At 46.5% G+C, this 12477-nt stretch overlaps 1 protein-coding gene across 2 annotated transcripts in view; it reads right to left on the bottom strand.

Annotated features, from left to right (window-relative positions):
* Positions 1–2629: 2629 nt before the first annotated feature.
* LOC119164328 (G1/S-specific cyclin-D2) overlaps positions 2630–12477 on the bottom strand; it is a 326130-nt gene continuing 316282 nt past the window's right edge. For both annotated transcript variants that reach the window (XM_075871405.1, XM_037416501.2), the window contains one exon: positions 2630–7890. In XM_075871405.1, coding sequence (XP_075727520.1) covers positions 7669–7890 — 222 coding nt within the window. In that variant the 3' untranslated portion in view covers positions 2630–7668. The remainder of the gene's footprint in view (positions 7891–12477) is intronic.

The following is a 12477-nucleotide window of genomic DNA, read 5'->3' as shown; positions in this document are numbered from 1 at the left end:
CATTACATGCAGAAAAGAATAAAAAAGGGACAATCACTGATATCTCATGTCCTAAAGCATTGGTATCCTTATCTCGTAATGAAGTGTCATATAGCTACAAAATTATTGAGACAGATGAGCTCAGGTGTCGGGACCATGCTCATTGATTTAGCAACAAAAATGGCGATGCACTTACGGAAAGGGTGCTCTTTAAAAGCCGTGGTGAACGGAATGGTGATATTGCATTGGTCTAAAATAGGTGAATGTTCTGTTACTAAGGTTTACTTGTAGATTGCGTACCAGAGAACCATAGACATTGCAATTGAACATCAAGATATCTAATCACGCAATACGGTATGCTATATATAGTAAGCGTGCATGCTGAATGTATCTTTCTATAGATCTTACAAGAGCAAAGAAGACATGCTTACCAGTTCGTGTATTCAATAGCGTTGCTTTCTTTTCTTTTTTTGTGGGGGACGCCAATTGAATTCAACCAGAAACGAAGAAGCAAACTGAAGTTGAGATAAGCACTTTATGGAGTTGCTATGAAGATCAAGTGAAACACTCTCAGTGTTTCGTGTTCATTGACTTAAGACGACTCAAAGCCTAAGGCCCCTTTTTTTTCACAGCAAAAGTATTGATCCCACCTCGCCCCACTTCGAGATCTTTATGTACCTGAATGTCATTTTGCAGTGCTTAGTAAGTCGAAGCGATTGCGAGGTTTCTGTTCCTCACCTGGTTTGGCAATACCACGGTGATCTATCCTCCTTTAACCAAGCATCTTGATGCCCCGTGATGACGTGACCTTGTGATAACACAAGCTTTACTTGTGTGTGACGTTATGATGATGTCATACATTGACATTGTGACTGCGATGGAGGCGGAGCGAGGGCTCAGTGGTTCGAATCTCTGATCGAGTGGATCTGTGGAAGAGCGGTAGACTGTTTCCAACCAATGCTTCCTTGAAACCACGAGTGAACGCACGTCAGCGAAACTAACTTTTTCATATATTTAATGTCTTCCTTTGTAGATGCGTTGGTTGTTGACAATTTTCTCAGAATAGCCACTCAGTAAAACAAGGTACCGGAATGTTTGTCATAATTTCATGACATTATGAGCACACTTTCTTCAATAAAGACGGTGATGCTCTCTAGCCAGGGGTTTCTGGTGTAACGAACCTGCTTGGTCGTATTGTATGTGGCGGATCACCCTCTCATATAAGTGTTGTCATCGGAGGGCTTTGTAAGAAACAAATAAATGTAAAGGACAATTCGTGAATTCAAAGGGGTGTTCGGCGAAACCCTGAGGTCGTTCGACTGTCTATGCCAGGTCTAATCACCCTCTGAAATATGTCTTGACACTGGAGGGCTTCGTAAGAAACCAATAAAAGTGAAGGACACTTTGTAAATTCCAAGGGGTGTTCGGCAAAAGCCCGAGGCCGTTAGACTGACTATGCCAGGTCTCTTTAGGGGCGAAGCTCGTTGGGACCTAGCTTTTTCTTCCGTTGTGGTCACGGTAGAGTCGAAACATGTGACACACATACGAACAAAAAAGGGGAGGGGTTGCAACAGAGTTCAGTAGACATAGGCTAAATATAAGGCCACTGCTCCCGGCGAAAACAACCTATCAAGAAGAGTATTGATGAGGTGACCTCTACTATAATGTGCCTATATGTTAAAGCTTCTCAAGGAAACTTGTAACACAAAGGCGCACGTCGGGCACTATATGTCCCAACAAATGAGCCATATTAAACTGGTGTTTAGCCTCCGGTAAAATGCCGGGTTCTTGGCTTCACTTTCGAGGCATATCCTCCCCTCCAGCAATTTTCACTCTTCTCCTTGAATTGCCTAAGAGTGGAAGACGCGATTTTCGAAATTTCTATACACGCCTTATGTCACCCATATAATGCAAATTAAGCATTTAGGAATAATTTCATTGTGATCCACAGGACCACCATAAATTAACTCATACATACCTAATTACTCATACATACATAATTATACCTAATTACTCGTGCATACCTAATTATACCTATTATTATATTGGGCAGTGCTCGGCTAATGTGCGATTGCTCATTGATACGATACTCAGAGCTTCGCCCAGTCGTCACGCTCCACTTCATGGAGATGCGCAACTTTTTTTTTTCTGCAGTTATCTGCTGTTTGGTGTAGTCGTGGAGTCAGGGCCAGACGTTTAGTCAGTCGTGTATAGACAACCTTTTAGCTTCATTCATGTCTGATCAAAATTGTAAATAAACATCAGACTTCGTGTCAACGGAAGCAAACACTTATGAGGCCAGCAATGCACTTCGTTTCACCTTGACATGTTTGCAGCAATGTTATTTTAGAGGGGCTTATTTCGTACGTTTGAGAGACCCGCAGGTCGCAGAATTGCATCCCGTTCGTGGTGGCCGCATTTTCAGTGGAAGTGACAATGTTTGAAGCCCGTGTGCTTAGATTTAGGTATACCCACTAAAGAACCCATGGTGGTGGAAATTTCCGAGCCCTCCACTACCGCGTCTCAAAGTGGTGGTTTCCGGACGTTAAATCCCAGAAAATACTTATTATTCGTACGTCTCAGAGTGGATTGGTGACGCCCAGTCATAGGAAAGGGCACACCAAGTCAGGAAAAGTGCGGACGCAAGGAGAACATTTGTCATTTTCATTTATTGCGGGGACAACAACAAAAAAAACATCACTGTTCACGATCAAATCATGTATTTACAAATGAAGACGTGAAAGTCGTCATGCTTGATTTTTTTGTGTTTTTTTTCTATACCATAGGTGACGCAGCATAAACTTTGCGTACACATTTCAGGCACTTTTTGTCAACAAATAGAACACTGTACCAGATTGGTTACATAGAACACAATGAGACAATTTTTTTTTCGTGTTTTCTTCTTAAGCATTCTTTTTTTTTTTTTTCGTTTCGCTATTCACTTTTGGAATAGACTTAAGTGTGCTGAAATACGATCCTTTTTAATCTCAACGACCGCGATCCAAGAGAAGCAAAAGAAAAAAAAAGTAAAAGAAAGATAGCACATCAAGGTGATCGTTGATAGTCTAATATGAGGGGCACTTTTTTGTTTCCCTTAAGAACGTTCATACACCCAAAAAGCTGCATACCCGCGGAAAATATGTCCGCTACAGGCAATGAACGCTATGATAAATAACATAAAAAAAATCACGAAGCGATGGATGTAATGATATTCAAGCACAATTTCCTGAACGACCATGGCAGATTGAAAAAAAAAACGATGAGAAGGAAATATGGCCACGATTTCTAACTAGCGCTGGCATTACGCACCGTGATGTGTCTCAAGGTGAAGCCTCACGCGAACGAAAAGGCGGATGCAATACTGGATGCATACTGAATATCCGAATCTTCTTTTCAGATTCCTATGATGTAAACGAAATGCATTGTACCAAGTGGTGGTCTGTTCTGAATACAGTCTTCCCCATTTCGTGCTGTTGGAAGGAAACGTCGGGCGGTAATTCCCGCACGCGCCTGAAGTGTGCAAACGTGTCTATACGCTGCGAGGGAAATGCGAACATTCGTGATTCGAAGACGAATGAAGACACTCGGAAGCTTGCATTTTACCAAATGTCGAATTCTAGATAACGGATCAATAGACAATGGTTGTCGGGCCTGCCACTTCATATAGAAAATGTTTGCAGGCTGTAGCATTCATGAAGCGTGCGTACACTTCGCTTTCGACGGTGCACTTGCTTTCTGGACTGTCGCATGAAAATTCAAGGACTGACTTCCCTACTGCAGCAGAGAATTTTCAGGGAGTCCCTCATATTTACAACACCCCACGGGGTGATTGATGGTGGCACCCCCTGTCGAAAGGGGGCACAATTAGAAAAAATACAAGACATGCTGTGTGCATTGTGCATTTTGAATCCAGATTTTTTGGTTTTTAGTAGAAACGTTCAATTGCTACAGAACTATTCAGACGTCCATGTTACGAGCTTTTTTCTAAGAATTTCCCTCAGTAAGACGAATACGAAATCAGGCTCCGTTGCCTTAGCACCTGGGTAGACACCAGGTCCCGAAACGCGAAATTGGAAGCCAAAATACTATTTATTGTTGTACCTGAGGCGATTGTAGTGTCATTTTGTAGTTGTTACCTTTTTTTCGCAATGGCGGTTACCTATTTGTACAACCGTAAAGTCGCCCCCAAAGACAAAAATATAACCTAACACATATCTCAGGAGGTATCAGTAGCTTGGGGGGAGAAAAAAAAATATGTGGGCCCCAAGGGCTCAGTGGACATTTCTCTGATGCTATCGAAAGTCTGCGGAGAAAATAATAACAATAATAAAGGAAAAGAAAAGGTTGGCAGTGGCCCAACCAAATGCTTTGAGAAGATCAAAACAGAAAGGGGGAAGTCCAAGAACACAGCCGTGTAACTCGTCCGTGCTTTCAATAAATAGGGAGGGGTGGGGGGAGTCAATCTTTTCTAAAGTTCGTATAAAAACATACGTACTCGCGAAGAAAAAAATTGGGGTCTGTAAGGATCACAATTTCTTTTTCTTCATCATCTGGCAGCTGATGGCGTCTTGCGCTTTCAAAACGGACTCTGTCTTAGTACAAATAAAGAACAGGTCATCACGCTATCCTGGTCAGCGACGCACAGCTTAAACGCGGGAACAAAATAGAAGCGACAAAAAAATGTACTTAAATGCCTGCGTGGTAACCTAATATTATTTGTATGTATATATAATATATATAATATTTATACGGACGCGTATCAGGAAGAACAAACATGGACGTATGACGGTGTGTCCAACAAACGGACCGGACAAACGAACAAAGCTGCAAGGACATAAGACTGGCTGTTCGACAAGGTGTACAACATATGACCAGCATATTTTGGCGGAAGACAGCTTATACAGCGAAACAACAAAAAATTATGATAAAGCGAAAAACGTTGATATTCTCATTTTTTTTTTATTTCATTCCCTGCACCATGTATATATGAAGCGGTGTGTGACTGGCATCGAGTCTTTGACAATAGTCTGCAGGATGGGGGTTCTTGTTTTTACTTAGGTAATGAGACAGCTACGTCGGCATCTTTTTGCATTTTCTTCTATTTTTCTTTCTTTTGTCAACTGGAGCGTCTCTGCTTCAACACGCGAACGCACACTAACAGTTATAAATTACGAGGCTCTGAGGTATTGCTGGATGACTTTGCGCAAGAGGTGCTCCAGTCAAGAACTGCTGTTTTCTGTATTTTCTCCATTCCAACTGTGAATAAAGAATACTCCAACGACGCTTAACATCCGCGGTTCGAGAGTTTTTAGTTCGCGGTTCTGCCACCAGGGGGCATTAGACTTTGCACTTTTGGTAGGTTTTGATAAAGGATGCGCTAAATCGCACTTTCTCATTTGTGATCCCGTGTAAAGATATCCTAATTACGCGTCAAATCGAAGTCGGATATGATGAAGTGTCGACAGTAGATGTCCACTTGTCATCGTGAGAGTGCCGATATCTGCTTTACACGCAACAATTATTTGTCGGGTTGACATTGTTTGCTGCTCTCAAACATGTCATGTCGATGCACAGGGCAAGCATCGACGCTAATGGCGACAAAATAAGATTCGCCGCCGATTTGGTCGGCACAGTAAACGACGGCACGAGATGAGCCTTCATCAAAGGTTCTGCACAACTTCCTACTGTTTGATGGTTACGTCATCAAAACATGTCCTGCTTAGTGGAACAACGGAACCTGAAAAACCGGTGATGCATGCGATTAATCTGTTGTGACGTGACGACACATGGATGGCTAAAAGTGGATGCGGATTACGAATTGCGAGTTGAACGAAAGAAGAAAAAAAAAGCCTAAAGCTGACATTCACAGTGGAGGTATTAAGTCACTAACGCAGTGGTCACCCCATGTGACAAATACCACGCCCTTTGGGATTCATGTAACCTTGAATCAGAGGGGAGCTAGTGGCAGAAAAAAGTATACCGCTCGAACACTAACGCGATTTCGCAGCTTGTCTCGCCGATCGACGAGCACTTGTATAGATAAGACATTATGTATATACACAAAAAAGTAGGCGAAAAAACACAGGTGACACACCCTCAAAAAATGCCCTGGTGCTCTTCGTGCAACGCTATAGAGGACTTGATCCAACAACAAAAGACAATAAAAATAATTATTGCTATAATATAATAATACCCACTTAAACCTCGAAAAAAAAACTACTGCCCGCCTTTCCTGAGTTTTCTTTTTACCACACGGTAACGCTCACACACACGCATCATGCACGCGGTAAATTCGCAACAGCATCACGGCTAAATTCCTTCAAGGTTACTCAGGGTTACTTCGAACTCAAGGTTAAGTTAAGTGATTCCGATTTCCATTCCAGCGACCAAAATAAAAGCCCAAGGTACGAATAAAGGGCCCTTGAAAAGCCCATGCTTGGGAAATCTTACAGAAAGTTTTGCAACGAAATATTCCTGGCTTTGCCACAAAGCGTCATCTAACTGGTCATCTGGTTCTTTGCAGTTTCCCAGAATTCCTTACTACGACACTTGTCACGGCTGTCTCATTTTGTTTTGCTTTCTTTCTCGCCATGTCCTCAAGCACGCACGAAATACAAGCAGACAGTTCAAAAAAAATCGAATTCATATCACTCAAAAATATAATAGTCAAGTTTTCGTGCAGCACCATTGCTTTCGTTTTTCTAGCCGTCATCTTCGTAGTTGGTCTCTTACACACACCAATACAATGCCATGCAGACTAAACTGAAACATAACATTAAAAAGAGTCACGTTCATCGTTGACTAGGCGTCTTCACATCTCTGCTTTCTGTTACATCCGAGACGCACATTTTGCACAAGGCACACTACTTGCAATCACACTTCACTCCAACTTTTGCTCTCTTTGTTTTTCTCTCTCGACTTAATGTCAAGGTCGAGCAAATAATAATAAAAAAATGCACGAACGAGTCAAGAGTGACCATCTTCGACCAACACCCAGTGGCAAAGCGAAGACAAAGGTTTAAAAAAAAGTTTCTAGAACAGTTCACATCTTCAGTCACCATCAAACGTTTTCGTCAGCCTTGCAGTTCTTTCAGTATCTTTTCACGTGGGACAAAAAAGAAAAAGCCTTTGGGGAGTAGCAAGGATGCTGAGGTCTGGTTAGAAAAGATTGTCACTGGCTTTCTTCCCGTTGGCAAAGACGTTTCTTTTGCTTCCTTTCTCGGCAGGCAGCTGGCAGCAATGAAGCGATGAATAGAAAATTAGGACTAAATACAGTTCGCCGAAAGTCACAAGAAAACTGTGGCAGCACACGCGTACACGCACGCACGCACAGAAGTGTTCAAGTGTTCAATTGCATTTACTAAGACGGATGGGTACTCGGGGTGAACACCGGAGTCCCTCCTCAAACGAGTTCTATTGCATTTTCCTGCAGCTGTTTGAAGGGTTTGGCAGACAAGGGGTGGTGTTGTGGCTGAGGTCGTAAACTTGTAGCTACACATCGCTGGGCTTGTCGACCACGACGTCTGTCGAACGAGATGTGTCGAGCACGAGTTGAAGCCACACATCGCTGTGCTTATCGACCACTAATGAAGCACAGTGACAGGGCATTCTCGTCTTGTTTCTTTTCTTTCTTTTTTTAATTTTCCTAAGATATTCTGGCAGTGCCTAGGCCTTGGGGGAGGCCGCAGTTCAAAATAGAACGTCCTGGACGTCGGTAGGGGTCTCGGGGGTCTCTGACTCCAGCGTGACAGTCTCGGCGCTCACTTTAACTGCGTAGTCCCCCGATGGTGTCGATGCCGGAGTTGGCGTCGGGGTAGTGCCGTTTAGAGAAGCCGCAAGGCTCTTAGTGAGTTCCGGGTAGTTCCTCACCAGCGTCTTTTCGATCCTCTGCTGGCAGTCTTGCAGACAGTCCTGCGCAAAAAAAAAAATACGAATTAATGACTGAGTTCACGTGTGGACATTCGAATACGTTGCTTTGATACTAAATGTAGCATGCACAAAATATCACGCTGTGCAATTCACTGGCCTCGAAGCATGTCCAGCAGACCACATGCCAGAAAGCGAAACGACAACACTTCAGGTTCTATCGCTGTTGAGAACGCTATGTAAGAGGAAGAGTCGAGATGCCTCGACAGTCAGTCACTGCAGACGCTGCTGTTATCTTTGATAAAGGTTCCGCTATTCCCACAAGCTCTGTTTTGCAGTGTTTGTTCACATACATCGGGTGTGCGAGCAGTGGCGATGCTAAATGCATCCACCAAAGTAGGGGACATCCTCACAACACAGGCCTGTGTAATATACTTTGGGAAAGCTGCAAGGGTGACGCATGCGTCAAAAGGAATGCTTCACCAACGCTACGTTTCGGGCACATTCGTCGCATGTTGCAGGTCATGCGCGTATCTTTGAAAGATTCATGTCAGTGAGGCGAAAAAGACCAACCACTGAGCCTAGTTGAGTGAAGAGGAAACTATCTGGTATTTGTTTCTTTGTTTTTCAGTCCTTGACCTGCAGCCCTGGTTCGTGTTAGAGGGTTCCGCAAGGTTTGCGAAAAGGAAAAGGCGGTGTAGGAGAAGACCAGTCAAGAGACGCTCTGGCAAACACTACTGGAGTAAAACAGCAACGAAGTCCACAGAAGCGAGGAATTCGGCCGGAAAGCAACGGATATCGATAATCAGCGGGAGGAGACCACAGGGGCCGAGCCCTTGCGCTGCCACCCGCCGCCTGAACCATATATCTTCAAACGGGAGCGCGCCATCTTTACACGCCGTCACCTTCGTACTCCCGGGCATCCATCGTGCCCTGTTTCCGTTTTAAACAAGCCATAATTCAACGTGGTTATCGAGGATCCCGGTGAAGAGATGCCACCGACGATTTTCCCGGAGTTCCTAATCAGCGTTCAGAGTTTGGAAGATGCTCGACACTGTGGCGACACCGGGAGCTTCCTGTGCGAGAATTTAAGATTCCTGATCTTATCTATAGACACACAAGCACACTTCTTGAAGCCGAGCTGTCGTCGTGTGAAGGGTGCGCTCCAGTTGGGCCCACACATCGTCGTCGCTGACCGCCATGTGGTTTTTTTCACCCCTGCATGGTGCTGCGTAAAGACCACGCATGTTCGTGGCACATAATGGTTTTCGAGAACGCGTAATGTATCGACCACCAACGTATCCTTTCCTGGGTGTATCGTTTCGAATTTTTCACTTTTTTTTAACGATTCAAATTGGCAATGAGGTGATCCCCAGAAATTATTCACGATGACAAAATTAAATCTGCAATTCGTGTTCCGGATGTTCTCAAAGGAACGACGCGTGGAATGGAGAAGCAACGAATTTCACTTTGTCAGAACTCTTAAGCCCACTTGCTGGTGATGCACCAGTCCCTTGATCCGCTGCAGCGGCGTAAAGTGCTTACGTCAAAGATACTTTGTTATCAGACAGTTGAGAAGAGAGAAGCACTTGACTTGATATTGTGATCGATTGATATAATTAGATGGCACTGTTTGTTCGCAAACTTCTCGGCTACGATTCATCAAAGCTCTTCAGGACGGGGATGTCGTCATAAACGTGGGGGTGGATTGGGTATCCGGCTGCGATTCAGATGGCACCGAGAGCCGCGCAACAAGTGCACGCAGCCCCCGAACTGCGCACCGGACCTTTAAAAAGCCGAGAAAGACCTAGCACCGCTCTGTGAACGCAGATCACCTGTTGCACCACCAGCGACAAGGTCGCCACTTCGCTCTCCGCAGCGAGCCTATCCAGCCTGGCAACAGAACTACATGCACTTGACCTACACCCAGTTCTCCGCGCATGCGCGGGCTCACGTAAGTTTCTATTTTTTTTTCATCGTGTTTTCATCGGTCCTATCTCTCTTTTTCTTTCCTTTCTTCGTATCATGCGCGATAGAGTTCGTGTGCGCTGTAGGCATGAGTAAAGCATACAAGCAAAATGAAATGGGCATGGCGCGGCTGGGGGCACGACGTTTTGAAATGTCCATAGAAGGTTGCCGCAGACCGAAAGGGGGACTGGAAAAAATGGAGGGGGGGCGGTAGTCGAGTGAAAGACTGCCTCTGATTGGCTGAGCTTGGTGGCTGGTTAAACGGCGGCACTCCCTCCCACCTCCTGGTCGATGTCAGACCACCCCTTCACCTTATTCCGGGAGAGCCAGTGATTTCTTTAGCTTTCAGGTTTTCGGTGGCCGTAGCTCCTCGGAGGCGGGGAAGGGGGGGTAGCGAGAGGCTTTGGAAAAGAACCTTCCCGCCGACTTCTTCCGCGAATTCAAGCCACCGGGGTAGGAGAAGGATGAAGCCGGCGCACAAACGAAAACGAAACCTGCCCTGGCCTCGGCCATTCATACGTCGCCCTTTCCTGTCGCCCGCCCGCATAGCTAAGCGCTCAGCGGCGAGGCGAAAAGAAGCACATGTCCAAGAAAGAAAAGTGCGCGGCGATGTCCGAGAAGGTTTTTTCGCGGTCCTCTACGGGAGGGTGTTGCGAAGACCGTACATGGCACCCCCCTCCCTCTTCCAGCTACCACCGCAACCACCAGCTCGGGCACATTCCAGTAGGGAACGTCGTCGTACGTGGTGCCGAAGGAAGCATCGAGGGCGCGGGAAAAATATAAGAGAGTAAAAGAGAACGGGGGGGGGGGGAGGGAGGTTAGGCCTACGATATGTACGAGCAGCCTCCTTTCCTTCTTGCTGGAGAGCGAAAGTACCACTACACTTGATTACCGGCACGCCGCTGCCACCACAGTTGCCGAAGCACCACCGTGGCGTCTTGCGAACCGCTTTTCTCAAAGCACGTTCTGCTCCGCCTCCCCCACACCCCGTTTCTTCGTCTTCTTCACGAGTAATTTTTCTTGTAGGTTTTCTTCTCTAGGAGGTCTCGTTGGAGCTCCACGCGGGGTGTCCCATTCTGCCCTTGTTGTCTTCGTTTTGTTCTCTGTCTAGCGCCGCGCGATCACGGTTTTTCGGAGGGCGGCGGCGTCCTGGATGACGAGTGGTTGCTATGGTTCTTTTTATTTTCGGAACTCAGGTGGTGACGAAGGCAGCCGCTAGATGGGGCTGGTTGTCTGCCTACGAAGCCACTGGAGCAACTGACAAACTCTCCTCTTCTCTTCACCCTCCGAAGCCGGTGCACCTAACGTAAAGTCTCCTGCTTTGAGCCCCCTCCGACTGGAGAGAAGTCTTCGACACTCGCTCCGTTGAGGAGCGTGGGAATGGAGCTTGTGTGTTTGCTCCCGGAGAATGGGCCGAGACGGAATGCCGCTGCGCCATGTAGTGAAACGAGGCATGGTGGTGGTGGTGGTGGTGGTTGTGAGGAGGCAGGGAGGATGAAGCGGGAATGTGGAGGAGATGGCGGGCTCATGTGTCGGTGCGCCGTCCTCGGTCAAGGAAGGGCGACCCCTCCTCTCCCACCTTTTTGCGATTATTATTTATTGTCATGGCCAAACGAATGGACAGTCGAGCAAAAGCGGGGTGCGTGGCCGGTTCGTGGAGGTTCTTTTGCTTTCGCCGCCGCGCGCGCTCCTGATAAGGTCAATCAGCCGAGCGCTTCTTGAATGCCCGGCGCCTCTCGGGAGGACGGACTGCCCAGAAGCAATAGCACTGACCTGTTTTTTATTTCTTATTACTCTGCCTTACCCTGGATCCATTCAAAACAGAATGTCCGAAAGCTCAGTCTATTTCGGACTGAACCGTCCGTACTGTAATTGTGCTTCCGAAGGACGTCGTATGTTGGCAGTGGACCAGATTCACCAGTCATAATGCGCGTGATGTTGGCAACGGTGTGACGTCTACAATGGCTGTCCCTCCCCTCTTTGCTTGCCTGAGGCCACGCACGCAAACAGACCTCGCCGCGAACCCCTTGGCCATCTCAATCCAAAAAGGCGTGACCGACCCGTTCTTTTGTGACGGGATTCGCGAGAATGCACGAGTTCGCTTTTTATTCCCGGTTCGTTTGACGTTCCGCGACCTGCTGGCTGGCCATTTGGCCTTGGTAGGCTTCAGAATTTCTCGAGATGCTCGAACGGCCGCGTGAAAGGTCTGGGAGACCTTGATTGACCTCTCGTGCCACCGTTTAGTTGCCAGACGTGAAGGCTACTTTCATCTTCGTGGCCATCGTCGTTGTCTGTTTCCGAGATGTGGCTCCTGTACCTACCACACAGCTGAACTCTGTGACCCGCCACTGAGCAGTCGTTCGGAGCTGAAAGAATCGAAGACGCGACTCTATGGGAACATGACCCAATTAAAGCCGACTTACACTTCCCGGCATTCGTTAGTCGCTGAGCTGGTTTTTTGTGACGTATTGTTATTCGCCATGGCCAGGAGGACTAACCGCTTTATATCGAACAGTCTTAAGTGAGGAAAAAAGCAGGGTTCGTGATACTTCACGAAGCGTTTTGAGGGACGCCTTTAGCTGAAGATTAACTTTGACCTCCGGAGTTATTCAGCGTGCGCCTGAATTCCGCTTAAAATAAAAGTACCGGGTAGTATGCGAAAAG

The sequence above is a fragment of the Rhipicephalus microplus genome, chromosome 8 (genome assembly GCF_043290135.1).
Source record: "Rhipicephalus microplus isolate Deutch F79 chromosome 8, USDA_Rmic, whole genome shotgun sequence".
NCBI lineage: Eukaryota > Metazoa > Arthropoda > Arachnida > Ixodida > Ixodidae > Rhipicephalus > Rhipicephalus microplus.
This window is presented reverse-complemented; position numbering and strand designations above follow the sequence as displayed.